Source organism: Scleropages formosus, chromosome 13 (assembly GCF_900964775.1).
Source record: "Scleropages formosus chromosome 13, fSclFor1.1, whole genome shotgun sequence".
Taxonomy (NCBI): Eukaryota; Metazoa; Chordata; class Actinopteri; order Osteoglossiformes; family Osteoglossidae; genus Scleropages; species Scleropages formosus.
Genome location: NC_041818.1, coordinates 23,553,501 through 23,565,994, shown reverse-complemented (window position 1 = coordinate 23,565,994; position 12,494 = coordinate 23,553,501). Strand labels below are relative to the sequence as shown.

The 12,494-nt window shown below is 50.6% G+C and overlaps 1 protein-coding gene across 4 annotated transcripts in view; it reads right to left on the bottom strand.

The window, feature by feature from the left end:
• pcdh19 (protocadherin 19) overlaps positions 1-12,494 on the bottom strand; it is a 57,335-nt gene that overhangs the window by 10,706 nt on the left and 34,135 nt on the right. For all 4 annotated transcript variants that reach the window (XM_029257378.1, XM_029257379.1, XM_018733429.2 and 1 more), the window contains exon 4: positions 11,768-11,940. In XM_029257378.1, the coding sequence (XP_029113211.1) occupies positions 11,768-11,940 (173 nt within the window). The remainder of the gene's footprint in view (positions 1-11,767; positions 11,941-12,494) is intronic.

Below are 12,494 nucleotides of genomic sequence, written 5' to 3'. Positions count from 1 at the left end.
TGTGTGTATTTAATATACAGTAATATCTAATGCCACAGCTCTTCCTCAGTCTACTTGAGTTTCTACATTATTAACCAAGGTTAAGGAATATTTTCTCCATGATTACAATTAATTTTTCAATTTTAATAGAAAAATTTGGCAGCCCCAAATTCTGTCACCTCTAGGCAATTACCCAGGTTATCCAATTAATAAAACTGGCCCTGGGTAAGAGACGTGCTCGGAGACTTTGGGCACGGGCTCACCGAAAAAGACCATTTCTCCAGCATAACGTCGCCAGGAAAATAAGACCTTAGGGAAATAGATCCCTGTCGCCGAGGCTGTGCCGGTACAGCCGAATCCACCAAAGAGGGGTTGGGGAGGAAAGACAACACCTCCTAGGTTGCACGCATGCAAACCGTTTGGAGTTCACGCAGGTGGCCGAAGCAACGGTCACGGGTACGAGCTGTCCGGTAGCCCTTCCTCTAGGAAATTGGTGAAGGATGCTGGCTCCCGCGCTGGAGCCTCACTGAGTCAGTGGACTAATTTGCCGCTAGACCCTCGAGTCTGTGATGAGCAAAGGGGGCTGAGCAGACAGTAAATTGCATCTGTGAGTGAAGGAGATGGGAGGGGGTTTATCCCTTTGGGTTGGGGGCATACAGAGGATGAGCTGCCTCTTAGAGCAGCTTGTTCCCTTTCAGACTCTCTCAAGTTGTGGTATTAGTTAGGGAAGGCCTGCGATATGTTTGTTCCACTGAGGATTTATTTGTAGTCCTTAAGGCTGACAGTGAACCTAGAGTGTGTGAATATTTCTGGGAAAATGCCTGCGAGCGTAAAAAGGAGTGGATAGAATCTAATTTTAGCCCCGGAGGTCATTTACCGAGGGCCCCGGGGCCGTGCATGTGCACCGTGTATCCGTCGCCTCATTATTTAATCAATCTACCTGTCCTGATCAGCAGGAATTGTGAGATACTTATTTATTCATTTATTCATTTGACACTTTTCCCCAAAGCAACTTACAGAGCTAAGCTTAATGTGTACATTACGCTACTTACACTGATTTATGCATTTATACAGCGGGGTAATTTTTACTGTGTAAATTTAAGGTAAGTATGTGGATCAAGGGTGCTACAGCGGGAAGAGAGATGCAAACTCGGGTTTTCGGTTTGCAAGGTGACGGCTCTTATCCGCGTACTTACCCTAAAAATAAGAATAAAACAGGACTTGTTACACTAGCTCGCAGCTGGAGCAAGCGGAACAAGTCCTATTTTATTCTTATTCTTACTCGCTGAGGGAGGTTTTACAGCTGACTGTTGGAGACATGTTGCATCCAAAGTCCTATAAGATCATCATATCTTCATGCGCACGATTTTGGCTATTTTGCTTTCTGTTAGTAAAACCCTAAATATAAAGTCATCCTTGTAATTATTCATTGCAGATCAAAGGCTGGCCATTCAGAGCAATAAATTTCGAAAAGCGGACGGAACAAAGGCTCCTAGTCAACTCTTGGCTGCGTGAAATTTCAAGCATAATTTCTGAAAGAGGCGTAGGTCCTTCTCGTTCCACTGGAAAGGGAGCTGTCCTCAGATGAAATGTACGCAGAAACCATTCAAAGTGATCCCCCCCCCCCCCCCGCAGAATCCTGTTTTTTCATCCCCCTAGACGCCTTTTCAAAGCACCGTAACAATGGACACAGCAGAGCGATGAGAAAAGGAGAGACTGGTGTCACTTCCACAGCCCTTAGTTATTAAATATACACATACACCTGAGCTTGGTGATCATGATACGTACGAAGAAAAATATGTGAACGACAACTGCGGGATTTCAGGCACTCTAGCTGCACAGCTTGAGTAACAAAGTGAGTACATCTGCCAACGTCAAACCGAGTACAACACGCTCTACATCAACACTGAGTATAAAACAGTCAACACTGAGTACAGTACACTCAGCAGCTACACCGAGTACAGGAGTCAGCACCTACACCGAGTACAGCAGTCAGTACCTACACTGAGTACAGCAGTCAGTACCTACACCGAGTACAGCGGTCAGCATCTACATCAAGTACAACAATCAGCATCTACACCAAGTACAGCAATGAGCACCTACACTGAGTACAGCAGTCAGCATCTACACCGAGTACAGCGGTCAGTACCTACACCGAGTACAGCGGTCAGGCCCTACACCGAGTACAGGAGTCAGCACCTACACCGAGTACAGCAGTCAGCATCTATACCGAGTACAACACACTTATCTTGTACCCTACATACAATGTGACAGTGGCTGCCGGGGTCATGCGGAAGTAATGTCGGTGGTGTGCATTGCTCTAATTGCCCCCATCTCCCCCGTACAGCACCGTGCCCACCCTCAGGCTGCATGCTGGGCTATGACATTAAATGCCCTTAGCCGTGGTCGGTGGGGAGCGATAAATGTGAGGAACAGTAGCGGCAGGGGCCCCTCCTGTGCCAATTTCTGTACGGGCTGGAGAGAGGGCATTTCTTGGCCCTGTGACAGCCTGCCAATTTGTAACACGGCCCAGGAAGCAGCTCCACGGGACAAAGTGGCAGGGAGGTGGGGTCCATACGTCAACCGCATCAGGGCACGATACTGTACTGTACTGTATATATCACACACATAACACACATATAGAGAAATTGTTACCCCGCTAAGAGTTGTGTAACTCCCACCTACTGAGACTGCTCAACGCTGCGCAGCTTTTTTTGTTGTCTTTTGTCATGTAAGTGCAAGTGTAATATTAAAACGCAGCAGAATTTGCACAGTGCCTTTCTGTATTATTTATAGCCCTGATAAAACAAGGGGAAGGCAACTCCCCACAGCATCCCTGGTGGGTTTAGGGCTGTTTTTTCCCTCTCTCTCTCCCTGTTGACCCTTCGAGTCCCTGTCTTCTCCCTCTCTGCAGCGCTGCCTTGGCTTTAATGGGAACCACATGCAAACTGTCGCATCGTTATATACATACATACATACATACATATACAGTATATATATATATATATATATATATGCTCTGAATGTTTTTCTAGCAATATATATATATATATATATATATATATATAAACACTCAGAGCGTTTTCCTGTCCGCCATTAAAGTTAACTGCCAACCTCTTCCATTACTTTTTATTCTTCTTCTCCATCGGGCTGTGGGGGAGGGCCTGGAATCATAAAGGTTAATTGGCTGCCCAGAGGATGAAGCAACTGAATTCCATCCTTTCCATAACAAATAGGAGAGAACAGAGAGAAGGCTGAGGAGCACCACCGGGGGAGGGGATGGGGAGCCCTGAATCGACACGCACGACGTGCACGGTTCTGGGGGAAGCATCTCTGCGACTGCAAACACCGAGTCGATGCAGAAGAAAACGGTGCGTCAGAGCCGAGGCACGGGAGCGTTTGAACGGGAACGGGTGCGTGTGTGTCTGTGTGCGCTGCAGCGTGGGGGGATATGTGAAGGCTTCCTTGGACATGATAGGCAGCAGGTTCTCCGTTAGGTCAACAGGAGTTTTGCTCGTCTTTCCGATTCTCCTTATTTTTTTTTTTCCCACTTTCTTTCAATCAGTACGGCACAATCTGCCCCTCCTTTGTTCACCTTGCGGAAGGGAATGAAAGTCATCTTCTTGATGAGCGAACGTGATTTTGAACTACTGCGGCGAGCGGCGATCACAAAACGTGTGGAATGGATGGGAGGAGTGAGCGTGTCACCATGCTGGCCATTCCAGAGCTAGAGGAGGGGGATGCAGGGAGGAGAAAACACGATAAAATAAAAATCTTAGGTCGTTCAGCCAATGTGTGGGGTATGATGTCAGCTAGTCCTGCACACCATGAGCGCACGTGTGTGTCTCTGTGTGTGTGCGCACTCTATTCATAAGGGGAGCTCTATGCTCAGGATGGCTTAATGTTAAGGGCATTAATCATCCAGCCTGAATATACATGAGCGCAGCAGGAAGTGGAAATGCCAACTGCCCATGTTGGTAACCTTTTTGTCGCGGCCTTAATTACAAGAGAGAGGTGGCACGGCCGGTTTCCCCGCGACGCACTTCAGTGGCTTGTACCGTGGTTAAGGGGACAGCGGACGATGCAAAGTCACTAACCCTGGGTGGTCACGGTGCAACAATGCCAACTCAGCATGGCCCAAAGTAACAGCCTGGGCGAGCGTGTGCCCGTGTGCGCACGCATGCACGCGTGTGCATGCGTGCGCTGTGTGGACTCACTGCAGCGGAGCGGGATGGTCCTGCCGCTCAGCTGCAGTGATAAATATCTCTTCGTATAGCAGAGGGAGAAAGTGCAGGCTGAGCTGCGCTTGTCGGCTGATTCGACTTAAACAGCCCGCCGTGCCGTACACCCTTAACGATCCCCTTCAGAGGAACGCCGCAGCGGACTGCCAAGATCCATCTTATTTGGCGCCGCTGTGCCCTCTCCAGCCCTCACTGACTTGGGTGTGTGCGCGCACACACACACATATCCGCACGCACACACACCACTCACATTATATTAAAGTCAAGTGATTACAAAACAACAGTTTGGCCTAAGTGGTGCTATTTTTTTATTTTTGGCTTTTAGCGGCGTTTTACATGGGCAGGCCGTGATTATGGGAGTCAATTCGCTGTGCGAGGGGAGAGCCGCCTGCAGTTAATGGAGTTTCGCTGAGGCTGGCTGTGGGAACGCGGCCAGGGCCGACGAGCCCGCGGGGATATCTGCCTCGTGTCAGTTACCCGGGGATCCGAGTAATAGGAGCCGGGCTCGGGTGCAACCGGGCCGGCCCGCTCCGCACAAGGGTGGTCCAGGGGCTGTGTGGTGCAGGAGTCCCCCCCGTGGTGCGGGCCCTATTATCGACCCGGTTTTGTCTTTGCGAGATGCAATCTCAACAGCCGGAGAGAGAGAGCCCGCGAGGCGCCGCACTCTGCGACTTTTAAAAGCTGGCTCTCTCCCATCCGATCACACCCGCCCAACTGGGCCGCAGCCGTGAGCCGACCTCCGGGAGAAAGCTTTGCAGAGGAGCGGCCGAACATGGGCCGACGCCAGGCCTCCTCTTGGGAGCGGGCCACGGACTTCGCTGACCGATAATTTACAGCGCCATTAAAGCGCAGGGAGGGTCGGGCGCCAAGCCGTGGTTAGCCCAAACCTCCAGGCCTCCTGACAGACACCACAAGTGACTTTGTCCCCTGAACCGGGTGACTTAAGCGGTGTGATGGTTGTCAGGTGATACTGATCCCCCCCAAATAACTCATCAAGAGGCGGTGGGGTGCCGATAAGGGGGCGGGGCAATCTCTGATGACCCCCCTCTGATCGCTCATTGTGTTTCCACTCTTTGATGCAGAGCAACCAGGATCCACAACCCCCTGCTAGGAGGGAGTGAGGCCCCACCACTCGGGTTGCAGACCTTCCGCTCCCTCCAACTCCCAGCTCTGTCTTACTCATTAAGCTTTAAACACACGCACCGTGATCCCCTCGCAGGCAGCTCACATCCAGAAGTGGACGACCGCGGGGAATTCCTGATCCTTCCCTCTTTGTTTTTACTTATTTATTTTTAAAAAAAATCTTTTCTTTTTTTCCTTTTCTCTCTCAGTCACATTCAGTCCCAGCCCTGTTATCAGCATTAAGCCCCTGTTATTATGTTCAGGATGGGCCTGATCCTGCAGTATTCCCCACTGCCATGAATTATACAGGCATTCGTGTTCTACAAACAATTTTGGTTCCGCGAGTTTCCGAGGGAATTATTAGCGCACCTTGATGTAATTGATTCATGAATAAGGAATGGTACTGTGCGTACAGCAAGGCCCGGGAACAGACCTCGTCTCTGGAAGGTCCTTCGTCCGGAGATGCGGATCAGAACCTGCGTCCCACCGGCTGTCCAGGGGCAGCACCGCAGCGGAACCGCACGCACCCCGCGTGACCGGGACGAACGCTCGAGAACATGCTTCCCTCTGTGGGTCACGTGAGACCTGCGAGGTGAGCCAGCCCCCAGGAGACAGCGGAGGATGCCAGGTACCCTCATTCTCCCATCTACACCTTTTACAGAAAGAATAAACCCATAATCACCTGGGGACACCTCCAGGCAAGAGAAGGGGAAAATAAACAAGGGAGGGAAGTTGCCACAGGGTAGGATTTTTTTTTTTTCTCTCTCTCTCTCTCTCTCTCTCTCTCTCTCTCTTCAACTGAGAAGAAACAGGGAAAAAAATAATGAGAGTTGACGGCAGAATGTCTTAAAACCCAAGGGATATTGACAGAGCCAGGCGAGATGTGTGAATCGCTCAAAATGGCAAAAAATAGCCAATGCGTCCAATAATATACATAGCGAACGCTGTAAGTCGCCTCGGACAAAGAAAACAGCAAAGTGCACAGCAATGATAAAAATAATTAAATGGAGAGTACTAAAGAAGTGCAGGCGTTGTGATATTATTATTATAATACCTTTCCCCTGCCCTTACAACCGGTGCCGAATGTGGGGAAGCGGAACGTTTGACAATTTCTACGAGGCGAGGGTGGGTGGCTTGAAAGTGAGCCAATTTAGTTTTTGTTAAATATATATATTTGAAAGCAAAACACTTTGATCCCGCTGCGTTCTCGAGTTGCGCCGGTGAGATATAGTAAAAATTCAAGAAGGGTACAACTTAATTAGGCGACTTTTTGCGCGGTTATCTTGCTTTCCGCGCATCAGTTAATTTCCTGCAGCGGCGACGCCGCTCCCCTCCTCGCGCCGCAGCGCCGCGCGCGCCAGCCCATTGTTCCGCAGCCACTTTAGCTCGCGCTCCGCCGCCGGAGCAGCTTTCGCGTCTGACTAAGCAAATAAACCTAAAAAATAGATGATCCCGATGTCTGGTTTTTTAATTAAAAAGATGAGAAGACAGCAGGAAGAGGGGAGGCGTTGGGGAGGGGGGGTTTATTTAAGTAGAAAACGCTGAAACGGGAGTTTGATGTTTAATTCAACAACATGGTCGTGCTGTGTGTTTATTTGAGACACAAGTCGGATCGTGTGATTCGCCCCCCGGGATGGCTTAGTGGGTGGGGGGGTTAAAAACCCTCGTACGTGTCAGGTACACTGTCCTCTCCCTCCCTCGCATATACACACACACTCTTTCGACGCCTTTTTACTGAATATCCTCAGCACTATTAGTCGGCTCCGAGCTACCCGCTCCGCGGTCAGGTCATCAGTGGAGCGCGGCTCGCGCGGCCATCGCGAGCTGGACACCTGTCGGCGTTTTCATTGGCGGATCGCTGCAGTGCCGCGCGCGCGCCCAGGTTCCCACGAGCCGAATCTGGGACGCCTGCACAGCGCAAACGCGCCATCCGCGCGCGCGCGCCCTTTCCTTAATTTCGCATCTGTGCGCCCCGCGTCAAGCACGGGTTTGTGTTCGTGTTGTTTTTTTAAAATGTATTCTGCATATGAAAGGGGGGGGGGGAGAGAGAGAGAGAAAACCGCCATTTTTGGGGTTAGGGCGCTGCAGGTTCGTACACCCATAGGCTGACTGTGCCTCGGCGCTTCCGGCTACTGCTCACGAAGTTGCCCTGTGCGCTTCCGCCGCTCTCGCGACACGCACGCGATGCAGACGGCCTCGCGGACGGATCACTGCCGGGAGAGGGATACAATCCATTCTCCTCATAGCGCTGGCTTTCCGTGCTCTTTTTTTCTCAGCAAATAAAACTCACCGTGTCATTATAGTCTATTTCATGTGTCCTATGTTGTATTTAAGGATGAAGGATGTTCATTGCTTACAAGGTGCTTCTCACCACACCCCTCCTTCCCCCTTGTACTCTCCAGTTCCATTATTTAATGATTCATACAACTGGATGTTTTATTGAAGCCGTTCAGGTTGAGCGCAGAGCTCAAAGGTTCGAGGAGGCCACTAAATTGACTTGAATTCGGAAACCTGCGGTCGCAGCTCGCAGCCAGACATGAGCTGGGGGAAAAAAAAAAGAATCTGAAGGTAGCAATAGTCAAACGGCAAAAAAAAAAACAAACTGTTTCTGTCACCCAGACTCCAGTGGTACTAATGAGTTCATGAGAGCTCCAACAAACACGCCATTAGGTTCAGGGCCGGATTTTGGTGTCCGTAGGCCCTAGGCATTTTCGCTCCGGAATGTCCAAAAAGGGATCGGTGCCAACCGAATTCACTCGACTGACATGATGCAACCATTATAAAGCTAAAGCACGTGATTGAGGGAGAGGCCGAAGAAAGAAACTTTCTTAGGAAATGCCTATAAATTGCAGAATTAATTTTTTCCTGTGATGTTGAAGCGTTTGTCGCATTCAATTTCTGTCTCAACCTTTTCCCTTATTTTTCTACTGTTTTTTTTTTTCCCCCTCCTTCGCAGGCCCTAAAAATTCCATAGGCCCTAGGCGGTGTGCCTACAGGGCGTAATGGGAAATCCGACGCCGCGTGAGGTGTAACGCGGTATTACGGCCGAGCTCGACAGCCTTGCAGGTAATCGCCCGATCTGGGATGCACGTGAACGGTCGTGTTCCGCGCTCCCGTTGGGTCGCGCCACCTGGTGTGACTGCAAAGGACATCGAATTTAAATGGCAGCTGTGGAGAATCGATGCGCCAGTTGGTTTGGTGTGCGAGGTGGATGCTCTGAAGTGAGCAAAACTCCTGTAGCCTGAGAAAATGCGATTTGTTTGTCCGAAGGTGTTTGAGGTGCGCCAAGCGGGGTCACGAGGTCACGGGTTCGATGTCAGCAGGGGCACTTTGCGACTCAGTGACCCGGGCCTGAACATAAAGCGCAGGGCCGGCAGGTGTGAAGAGGCGCTGCAGCGTGGCACAATACTGAGTGGATGGTGGTATAAAAAAGAAAAACAGAGAGGAAACGGCCCCGGTAACAGAGGCACGGCAGTAACAGGAAGCAGAGTTGAGCGCAGCACGTTGGGGGAGGGGCACCATTGTGTACAGAAACAAGAGCCACCATGGATGTGTTTTGGGTTCTGTATGGATTCCCACCTTCAGCGCTCTGAGGATGTGGGCGTGGGGAGGGGGCCTTGCAGCACATCCCCTGTGCACACACCACCTTTGTGTGCCACTGTGAGAATCGCAAACATTTAAACTGTAAAGGGGCTCTGGGAACAAGGGAAGGGATTTTTTACTGCCCCGCTTCTTCCTGCTTATGTTTGTTAAAACATGAAATAAAATAATAAAAAAAACAAAGGGAAGGCTTTGTAACAGAAGCTCGTATTTGTGTCCTTTGGCAATTGCTTCGTCGAAACACTCAACGTTGCGCCCAGAGAGGCAGGCCGAGCCTCTGTAGTGGCCCTGGGGGGCAACGCCGTGCATTCTGCATACATGTTTGTTTATTTAACGCCACACCTTGTCTCATGCTTTAACGTTAACCAGCGACAGGAGACACGCTTACCGTACCAAAACGTCCAAGAAATATTAACTAGAGCTACCCCCCCCACCTCGAACATCATTGTGATTATTATGTTTACTTATTTAGCAGCCACTTTTCTCCAGAGCAACATATGATTACCATTATGTAGTATTTAGCTGATGCCTTTATCTAAGGTAAATTACAATGCTTGATACACTACACTGGACTCTGTATTCTCATTCATATAGCAGAGGATTGTAACACACACTCAGTCACACACATTACAGGTCATTTTGTCACCAGTCCACCTGAAACATCTCTTTTGGCTGTGCGAGGAAACCAGAGCACCCGGAAGAAAGCCTTCCAAACACTGCAGCCCAGGTGCTACGAGGCACCAATGCTACCCGCTGTTCCGCTCTGCTGGACGCAGAACTTCATACGCACATTTCACACTGAAAGGATTTCAGCTGAAAATATGGCTTTAATCCATCCTCGAAAACATCCCGCTGTAAAGGTTAAGGCGGGCGCGTCCACTGCAGCGAGGCCGATCGAATTGTGTCCGGGTCCGGGACGGCTTAACAGGCCAACAGTACTCTTTAACTTTGTAATTAGACCATTGAGCTGGTAATGGAACGACAATTCCATTTGTGATGTTATTACATTTCTGCATGTGTAAGGCCCTTTGGTCAATTCATTTAATAATTATTAACGGTTCTCATTACATCTCGGGCGCGAGTGTGCGTGGCTGTGAATTATTCTCCGAGACGACGAGAGGCAGGACTGGAAAATCCCACCGTTGTGCTCCTCGTTCAGTGGGAACAGCAGAAAGGAATCCTACCCGACGCACACCTTGGTCTCGAGTTGACAAAACAAAGCGACTGAGATACGATCGCTCCGCACAAGCGGCCGAGCGAGTTTTCACAACAGCTCTTGGCACCACAGTACGGGGGACGTTTTGTACCGCGGTAGCTGATTTGCGTCACACACACGTTTTTATTTAATTTTGGCGCACCCTAGTAAGTTCTTTGAAGGATCATCACAATGACGTGCCCTTGAAAATCTACAAGGGACCCTTGTTCCCTCTGTATGATTTTTTGCTGACCACTCCTATTAATGAGATCCCCTGGCTGAAGATCACACCCATGTGCTTTTTTTTCTTCATGTACCAGCACTTCTCCAGCGGTGAAAAAGCGATTTCTGTAAAACCGAGGTGCAGCGAACTTGCCGATCTCTCCCAATACTGTCTCATTTGGATAACATCATCCAAATGCGTCATCCCAACATCATCCTAAGACTGGTGACCAACGGGGTCACACTTGAGGCATAACGACGGCACCCGCCCTTCCGTTACGAGTTCCTGCAAGATCGGAAAGTGCCAGTTAATATCCGTGCAGAAGCAACCGGTGGGGCGTGCGATCTGGTGCCAGCGTGTGCACCATTGGTTCTTCTAACAATTTACTACCGTTACAGCACATGCCAGAGGAACGCTTCTCGTATAAATAATTTTTGCGGCCATTAGCACATCTAAGCGCCATTTCTTTTTCCTAACCTTTTTCACTCATTACACTTTCTGTTCGCGAGAGTCTGGAGGGAGGGCTGCACACGGGGAGGGCTGTGGCACAGCTTTGCCGGGCCCAAGATCCGGCTGTGTGCGGTGCGCCGGGGAACGAGGGGGTGGATTTCAGCGGGGGCCAACAAAGTGGATTGTTGAAGCTAAAAAAAGGATGCTATCAGATGTCAACACAGCTCTCCGTTCGTCTTGTCTGCTCCCCCAGAATTTAAGTGCTTGTTGCGAATCTATTTTCTTTTCATCTGCGGCGTCGTCCCGCTCCATGTCAAGCGTCGGCATTAAGGAAAACAAGTAAACAATGTGGATGGGGAAGGAACTCGGCTAAGCAGGTTGTACGCCTCCCACACAAACGCGCGCCTCCTTATTTGCTGCTCGAGACTTTCCATTGTTTCAAAATTACTGGGGTAAAAAGGCCTATTTGCGGGTGAAAAACAAAGCGGAGGTTCCTTCTCCCTCCACGTTGCCGTTCATCTCATCACCAGCCGGGGGGGGGGGGGGGGGGAGAAGTGTCCCGGCGGCAATTTCATTCCTAAGCGGCGCCTCTGTCGCTAGCTTTCCGCAATCCAGAGACTGTCGCCCTCAGGTCGACCCAGACATTGGCCTGGTTCTGATTCTCCGTGCACCTGAGGAGGTGCTTCTCTTTGCCAGAGCTCCTGGTCGCTCCAGGGCAGAGCTTCGCCAGGCGACGGCGGCAGAACTCTGACACGGGTGCCGCTCTGCTAAGCTACGCTAACAAGCACAGGCGTTTTCTTCAAGGGATTTTTCACCTGAACGCAGGACCTGTTTAGAGATCCCTCTGCACACCGCCTCGAGGAAGATGTACCAAATGTACACGCCGAGTGTTGATGTCAGACTAGCTCCACCCGTCGTTCATGTCACAGCGCCCGAGGATGGAGACCCTGCTCCTACCTTGATCCGGCAGCTGGCAGCCGCTGGGTGGAGCGCTCATGTTCAGCACGTCGTTCACGGCCGTGTCCGCGTACAGGCCTCTCTGGACGTCGTGTTCGCTGTCCGTCTGGTCGCTCTCCTCATGACCGCTGTCCTTCAGACTGTTGCCTTCCATGTCCTTGAAGGTGGATGTGCTGCGATGGGATGGCATGGGGAGCGGGGGTAGGAGGTGGACGAGAGGTGGACGAAGGGGGAAAACGTTCACTGACTGTCCCGTAGGGTTGCTCTCAGATGATGCTCCCTGCCCTACGACACCCTCGCTGGCTTTGACCCATGCCCCCTCCCCAGGGGGCAGATCTAAGTCCTCGGTGTGCAGCTAAGGGCCTGGAGGTGTGTGATGATCACAGCCCAGAGACCCACAGAGCAAAGAGCTCATCTCCCACACACGACGGCACGTAGCAACACTGGCTTTTGTACATATATATGTATAAAATTCAGCGTTTGTGAGTGTGTATTTTTAAGTTCAAGATGGGAACAGTACTCGCCATTCCCTAGCGCAGCTAAGAGGCTAACCGTATATCTGAAGCAAGGATCAGATGTTTCGCCTTCATTTGTTTCATTTTTTTAACAGTGCGGTGAAAGCGGAGCCTTTTTCTTCTGCGATTCTAATGGGCACGGCACCGATCTATCCCCTTTGAGGGTGGTAACGTGAGCAGGCCGGGTTCGAGCCCTCCCGCCGAGAGATGCT